At 38.3% G+C, this 8232-nt stretch overlaps 1 protein-coding gene across 1 annotated transcript; it reads left to right on the forward strand.

Moving 5' to 3' along the window:
* Positions 1-842: 842 nt before the first annotated feature.
* On the forward strand, positions 843-8015 carry LOC107095516 (apolipoprotein Eb-like). Its single transcript, XM_015391648.1, has 5 exons — positions 843-906; positions 1055-1105; positions 3712-3862; positions 5560-5847; positions 7590-8015. Exons 2-5 carry the CDS (start codon positions 1063-1065, stop codon positions 7894-7896), a joined length of 789 nt encoding a protein of 262 aa, XP_015247134.1. The 5' UTR covers positions 843-906; positions 1055-1062; the 3' UTR covers positions 7897-8015.
* Positions 8016-8232: the final 217 nt, after the last annotated feature.

Raw genomic sequence — 8232 nt, forward strand, 5'->3', positions numbered from 1 at the left:
GTTACATGCAGGTGAGGAAGCAGACAGTTACTGCAGATCTTCTATGTTGTTTATTTTTGCTATTAGTTTTATTCTTTGTTTATTTCTCTCTTTTCATGCACTCTTTCTTTATTTCTCACCTCCCTTTCCATCTTCATGTCTTTTTAATATGATTTTACTCCCTAAATCATTTCCAATAGAGCTCGATCTGCAAGTATAAAGCAGAATCTCAGGGCTACAGTCCTACTGGTCTGCTTGTAAAAGCAAATCTGTTTGGCTATTATCTAGCTCTGGAACATCTATACCCAGAGCCGTGTGTCTTTACTCTTTACCAAAACACTGTTTCTCTTTTTTTTCTCATCATATCTCCTTATTTCTAATCATCAGCCAACTTATTCATAAAATGTTATCTGTGTGATCATTATCCGTCAAATAAAAGTTCTATAAATGATCTCCGCGGCTGTTATGTCTAATTATAAATCAGCCCAGTCGGGTTGTGATATGATACAGAAGTGACTTTTGATCGTTTCACTGCTGTGCTGTCAATCAGGTCTAAATACACCCAGTTTTTCCTGATGGATTTTTGAAGTTTAATTTTCCGATTGAAGACATCAGTAAAGGAGACAGAAAGGTGAAATGAGATTTCTTTTAAAGGAAGCCAAACCAAGCAGATCAGAGAGTTTTAAAGTGTTTCACAGCTCCTTCCTCTCTGACCTGTAGTTGCATGTTCAACGTGCAACGTGGAGCCAAAACGACAGACACAGCAATAAAAGGTGACAACAGTACAGTTCAAGCTGGGAACTTCGGACGCAGGTCAGAGATCCTCCTGACATTTATTGGATCCCACTGGAGCCGCCTAATCTGTATAAATACTGAAAGGAGGCTTTGGTCGGCCTCACAGACTTCACTGATCAAATCAGATCTGAGGTGAGACTCCAACCTTTTTATACCTGTAGCATTGTTAGCGGGGGGTTGATTCAGTTTGCATAAATTAGTGAAGCAAATTGGAAAATTTTTCCATCTTTAAATCTTTGTATCTGATGATATTTTACTTTTATGTCACTCAATTTTCCAGCTGTCATCATGAGGGTGTTTGCAGTAATCCTCGCTCTTGCAGTCATCTCAGGTGAGTTCATAAACCTCTTAACATCCGCCTCATATTGAGAAATTCTTACCTATTTTTCATTCCCAAATGGCAAAACAAATAACTACTGTAAGCCCAAATTACATGTGCAATACATTATTTGAAAGCTAAGACCTTCTAGTTTCTGAATATATATTCATATTATGGGTGAGTAGAACACAGACCAAGCTGCATCAGTTCAAACATGACTAAAATTGTTTTTTAATTCTCCAAAATGATAGGTCTATTATGAACAGCAGTAATAATATAATAATAGTTTTATTGTATTACATTTGTTCTAGATCATGTCAACCACAAATGCAGACATTTTTAAAACTCTAGCTACAGAAGTTCCAGAGCTGCACTGCAAAAACCATCTAAAAATGAGAAAAAATGTATTAAATTAAGTGTATTCACCATTAATTTGAGTAGGTAAATAAGATTATTTGCCAATGGAATGAGTATTTGTCTCAAAATAAGATAATTAGATAATATTCACTTGAAATAAGACAATGCAATTGTGTTTTCTTATTTTAAATGTAAATTGTCTTGTTCCATTGGCAAAATCTCTCAATTACGTCCTTTAATTCAAGAAAAAATTACTTACTTAGATTTAAATTTTTTGCAGTGTGTGGGGCTTTGAACTTTGGGTGTCACCAGTGTCTCCAAAATGTGCCAAACGCTTTTATCATATTTTTGCTTTGAAGCAAGTACTTGTAGTTTTTTCAGAATCAGTGTATCTAACAAAATGTAGAATTTTTTCCATCTATAATAACATAAAAATCTATAAAAGATAGTGAAACTGCTGCTTTTCAAGCTAAAATAAGCCGCAGTGCCTTTTTTGAGCTGTTTTTTTCCAGCCTTAGGCATTGTAATAAAACAAAAACAGCGTTTAAACTAAAAAAAAAAGGACTGTTATAATCATTCAGCTTGGAGCTGCGTGCATTGATCCAGCTGTAGCTGTTAGTTCCACTTTAACGCAAGCCTGCACTGCAAAAAAATAAAATCTAAATAAGTAATTTCTTTTTAAAATAAGTGCATTTGTTCTTGGATTGAGGAGGTAAAAGAGACATTTTGCCAATGGAACAAGACAATTTACACTTAAAATAAGAAAAAACAACTGCGTTGTCTTATTTCAAGTGCATTTTATCTAGATACCTTATTTTAAGAGTAAAAATACTAATTCCATTGGCAAAATATCTTATTTACCTGCTCAAATTAAGGATAAATACCCTTAATTTAAGAGATTTTTACTCATTTTGAGATCATTTTTGCAGTGTGTAACACTGTTCCCCTTTAAAGGGTGCAAAAAAAGGCCCTCAACTGGAGCAGGGATGCAGAGCAGTCTGTGTTTCCTGTAAAAAAGGGGGAAGGAAGACAGATTTGAAGACAGAAAAAGGAAACCAGAGAGAAACTGAGGAAGATTCATGGTTTTGAGACAAACCCGCAGGAAAACCGCAGCAGAGCGACTTCCTAAATGATCCGGGTTTTTTTTTGTTTGTTTCAGTGAAACAGTTCTGCTATAGAAAGATTCCTAATGTTCTTGAATTGTTTTTATTTTTATGCGGGTTGCAGTTTCTGCCCCGGTCCCCCCACTGGAAAAAATCAAAATCTAGATAAGTCATTTTTTCTTAAAATATGTGCATTTGTTCTTGGATTTTGCCAATAAAACAAGACAATTTACACTTAAAATAAGAAAACACAATTGGTTTGTCTTATTTTGAGTGGATATTATCTAATTATCTTATTTTAAGAGTAATAACACTCATTCCATTGGCAAATTATCTCATTTACCTACTCAAATTAAGGCTAAATACACTTAATTTAAGAAATTTTTACTTATGTCTTGATCGTTTTTCCAGTGCCTTTGCCAATGAGATCTGGATCTTAGATGTTTTATTCACAGAGATGTCTAGTGACAAAGTGCAAATACTTAAGTAGAGGCTATCTATACTCTATTGGATTAATTATTTTTCATTCAACTCTTTCTTTCTACTTCTTACATCTTTTGTGATGAAACACCATGTGACTGTATTTTGGCATTACATACTGCACTGGAAAAACAACCTAGAAATAAGTAAAACTTTCTTAAATTAAGTGTATTTACCCTTAATTTGAGTAGGTAAATGAGATAGTTTGCCAATGAAATGAGTATTTTTACTCTTAAAATACGAAAATTAGATAATATGCACTTGGAATAAGACAATGCAATTGTGTTTTCTTATTTTAAATGTAAACTGTCTTTTTCCGTTGGCAAAATGTTTCTCTTATCTCCTAAATCCAAGAACAAATGCAGCTATTTTCAGAAAAAAATGACTTATTTAGATTTTGATTTTTTCCAGTGTGGTACTGGGCCCGCTGGGCTCAAGGGGTTAAGATATTTAGTCCTTTTAAAAAAATGAAACTAATGTTTATTTAGGCAAAACAAATTGAATGATTTTAAATATTCGGAGGCTTTTTTTTTTAATTTACTGAAAAGATTTTCTTCCTTATATTAAAATATTTGATAAATAACTAAAATTTAACCAAAAACCCGAAGCCAGAGTTTCCAGTTTGCAACCAAAGACTATTTTTAAAAAGTGACAGAAGTGTGTTTTTGTCCACGCCAGGATGCCGTGCACGCAGCGTTCTCCCCAATGACTGGCAGAGCTCATGGGAGGACACGGTGGAAAAGTTCAATGATTACATCACAGAGCTGAACTCCAGGGCTGATGAGGTGGTGAAGGACATCAAGAGCTCCCAGATCAGCAGAGAGCTGGAGTGAGTAAATCCCATCATTCAGAACCTGCTTCTTCACATTGAGGGGACCTCCAACTGGAGCCAAACTGGTTTCAGATCCGATCCAACGGTGCAGAGGATCCATGTTTTTACACTGGAGTCATTCACACACAGGGAACTGAACAGCGCTGTGGGAAAGGCTGTAATCAGATAAAACTTCAAACAGTCAGATTATCGCCGCTTTCATATTTATATTTAAAGATTCAAGCAGGAATTAAAACATCAACGCTCCTTTTAATCTGAAACCTTCAGAAGGATTTGTTCTCCCCTCAGAGCTTCTTGTTCTTTACTTCTGGTTATTATTTACCAAAATATTTAGCAGCAGTAATCACTGACTATGAATGAAGTCATTTAGATATAAACACATAATCAGCCTTACAATAAAAATACTTTATTACACTAATCAAAACTAAGCGAAGGACATTTCATTCTTTATAAAAGATCTTTGTTTCCTTCATTATTTACTTTGGCGTGGGTTTACCCTCATTTGTCTATAAACATTTTGACTTTAATGTTGTTTCTTTTAATCAGATTTATTGATTCATATTTATTTATTTTTAGTGTTTTACACTACTTTTATAGCTCCACATATTTTTATTTCTGTTTCTTAAGCTTTCTTTTGACCACATGCTAAATGCTTGCACCACTAACACTGAACTAGCTTTGGAAAAGTCAGGAAATTGAATTTAGTTCAATACCCCTAAAAATATAAGAAAACTTAAAGGAAAAGTTCGGTCAGCCAGGAATAATCAATGGATCATTATTTATGCCTAAAACGAATACGTTTACAGTGATTTTATGAATTTAGTGTAAAAAAATAAAAACAATAATTTTCGTGGCGATCAATTAAATTCTATTCAGTTTATTTCTATAGCTCCAATTCCCATCATGTCATCTCAGGTCACTTTCCAGTTCACCAGATCATCCAGTCAGATTTATTCAAAGTTTTCCATCTAAGGAAAACCAGCTGATTGCATCGACTCATTGACTCTTCAGCAATCCCTCACACTAAGCATGCTTGTAGCGACAGTGGAGAGGAAAAACTCCCTTTGAACAGGAAGAAACCTCCAGCAGAACCAGGCTCAGTGTGAGCGGCCATCTGCTGAGGCCCACTGGGGTTCAAGGAGACAGAAGCAGACATAGAAAAAGAAGCATAGATACAAAAGGCAACTGTCAACCAGCTCCACAGGCGGCCCCGTCCAGGAAACACACAGCCAGGCAGACGAGCTCCGAGCCAGCTCCCATGTCAGAGGATGAAGAGAGCACATCCAGTTAGTCACAGTCAGAGAAACAGGACTACACTGGAAAACAGGCCAAGCTCCAACATCTAGAAACAAAGGTGTTGATGGCAGCAGCACAGCTGATATTTCTCTCCAGGATGGAGTCACAGCCAAACAGGAACAGACCAGATGAAGCTACTATGAGAAAAAGCAGAGAGAGCAGAACGTTAGAGATTGAACTAACAGATTCTGCAGAGTGGGAGAATAGAGATAGAATGAAGCAGAATGATGAAAAAGGGGTCCCTATGTCCTCCAGCAGTCTAAGCCTATAGGCACCAAATCACAGTCAAACCTGGTAATTATTTACTCCATACTGGCCAGTTTGAAATGCATTACTGGAAGGTAATCTTGACTTGAAAACCCGATAAGTAAACTGGTTTTAATGTGTCTCCCTAACAGCACCCTGATCCAGGACAGCATGTCGGAGCTGGCCATGTACAAGGACGACCTGCAGACCAAGCTGACCCCCTACACGCAGGATGCTGCAGAGCGCTTTGGAAATGACCTGCAGCTGCTGGCTGACAGACTGCGTGGACACATGACCGATGCCCGCCAGCAGATGGACACCTACGTCCAGGAGCTGCAGACCATGATGGAGCAGAATGTCGACGATGTCAAGAACCGAGTGTCCACCTACACCAGAAAGCTGAGGAAACGCCTTCAGAAGGACACCCAGGACATCCGCAGGTGAGTGAGACCGACTGACCCGCTGATGAGAAACTAACCAAAGCATCATTTAATGGAAACTTTCACACATCCCATCATGTTTAAGATCAAATACAACTGGATACTTTCCTCTATAATAAGCAGATGTTCACCGGCAGGGCTGGATTTAGGAAATTTGGGGCCCTAGGCAAAGACAGGCAGGGGGCCTCTGAATAGAGAAGACAACAGAAACAGCCCCATTCTACAGATAGAGAAATGTTAATAGAATAGACATCCATTATCTGTTCTAGGTTTTGTCCCTAATCCTCTTCCGTAGTGTTTGGACACAGGCAAGCTTGGAATGAAATTAGAAGGGGGCTGGTTATGCTCCCTGGGTACCTGGTCCTTCACTGAAATGATAAAGACAAAATATGATAAAGAGATTTAGACTTAGACAGATTTTATTTAGTCATTTTGTACACACACATTTAAACAAAAAGACATTTCATTAAGAACATCTCTCTAGACCAGGGGTTTTCAAAGTATGAAAGGGTGAGCCCCCCTCCAGGGAGCACTGTGCCTGCTGCGCCCCCCCACCCCCACAAAAAAAAAAAAAAATCAACCCACACACAAACAAACGTCACTACAAAACACCTTGTAATTGCTTTTATTTTAGAACCATCTCATCGTTTAAAATGAAATTTTATATATGAACATTTTAAAACATTTCCTCCCATTTTAATTATTTTATCGGGGCCTTTGTTTGGCAAATACGCCCTTTTTTCATTTTTCTAATGATAAAAACAATCCCAAACTCACTTTTCAACTGTTTTCTCAAACAAACGTTACATCTGAGATTCTGAGTTTAATGTTTGAGATACCAACAGTGTTTTCACATTTTAACAACAACATTTTGATCAGATCTTCATTGAGAGCTGTGGAAATTCAGTCCCTACTGACAGCCAAAAGTGCGCAAGTGACACGTCACTCATCCTCTGTTTCAAGTCCTTGTCACAGCTCAGCCAGAGCCTCTTCCTCTCCTGCTGAAAGTCCATCTTTGAGTGTCACGGGGAAGGAAAATGGGTTTCTTACCCACTGGTTTGCCATTATCTCCTCTCCAAACTGCTCGCGCATCCCCTCCAAATGCGCGCAGACAGCCTGCTGTAAAACTCCTCCTTCAGCCCCGCTCTGACCAAAACATCCTCTAAGGTGGGAAACATTTCCACTGATCCCCGCTCTACACGCGCACCCCACAGTTCCAACTTGGTCCTAAATCCATATTTATTTTTTCCCTCCCACCGCGCCTACCCTAAGGTGCTCTGGCGCCCCCCAGGGGAGGCACGCCTCACACTTTGAAAACCGCCGCTCTAGACTATTTCATTTTTTAAAGTGCAGCCTTGTGATGTGAAAACAGTAATGACTGTTATTGACATATGAATGTTATGGAAGAGGATTAGGGCCACTGGAAAACTGATTTTTAAAAAATCTTTTCTGTTTAGTATGGGGACAAAATCAGAATTCTGACTTTTTCTCAGATTTCTGACTTTAATCTCAGAATTCTGATTTTAATCTAGAATTCTGACTTTTTTCTCAGAATTCTGACTTTTTTCTCAGAATTTTGACTTTAAATAAAATTTAAAAATCAGTTAACTTTTTTTGTTTTTGTTTTTTCAGTGGCCCTATTCCTCTTCCATAGAATGTATAGTTACAGTTCTGAAATGTAGTTTTTAGTTGTTTTTTTTGAAGCAGACGTTTATTGAATTTGCTCCTGTTTTCTTTCCCAGACATGTTTCTGAGTACATCGAGGAGCTCCAGAGCCGCGCCTCAGACAACGTGGAGGTGATGAAGGCCAGACTGGACCCTTACTTCACTCAGGTTCGAGACAACGCCCAGGCCAAGATCACCACCCTGAACGAGCTGCTGAGGACCCAGGTGGGCAACCTGAGGGACCCGGTCCAGACCGCCGTGGAGGACATCAAGGGTCGCTTTGAGAACACGGCTGAGAACCTGCGCTCCACTCTGGGTGGGAAGATGGAGGAGCTGCGGAACTGGTTTGAGCCATACGTGTCCATGGTCAGAGACAGCTTGTAAACAGTGATCAGAACTGCTTCATGTGACAGAATCCACAATAAAAGCAGAATAAGACCAGATGTTTCTCCTCACCACACTTAATCCACAGCTGCTGTGAAAAAATGAAAGTTCAAAATAAAAACTGAAAAAAAAATTTCACAATGTCACCATTTTTTTTTGTCTTTAATGAGAACAACTGTTTTATATAACAGAGTAGAGATACTTGGTTATCTAATGTAATGTTAGCTATCTATCAGGGGTGGATGTAGGCAATATGGGGCCCTCAGCAAAGACAGGCAGGGGGCCCTCTGAATGAAGAAGACAACACATAAAAAAGGTTTTGTCCCTCTCTTCTTG

This window comes from Cyprinodon variegatus, unplaced genomic scaffold, assembly GCF_000732505.1.
Source record: "Cyprinodon variegatus isolate N-32 unplaced genomic scaffold, C_variegatus-1.0 Scaffold553, whole genome shotgun sequence".
Classification (NCBI taxonomy): Eukaryota; Metazoa; Chordata; class Actinopteri; order Cyprinodontiformes; family Cyprinodontidae; genus Cyprinodon; species Cyprinodon variegatus.

Coding starts and splice junctions, on each gene's coding strand:
- LOC107095516 (XM_015391648.1), top strand. CDS start 1,063: ATGAGGGTGTTTGCAGTAATCCTCGCTCTTGCAGTCATCTCAG. Junction 1,106..3,711: donor CGCTCTTGCAGTCATCTCAG/GTGAGTTCATAA, acceptor TGTCCACGCCAG/GATGCCGTGCACGCAGCGTT. Junction 3,863..5,559: donor CAGATCAGCAGAGAGCTGGA/GTGAGTAAATCC, acceptor TCTCCCTAACAG/CACCCTGATCCAGGACAGCA.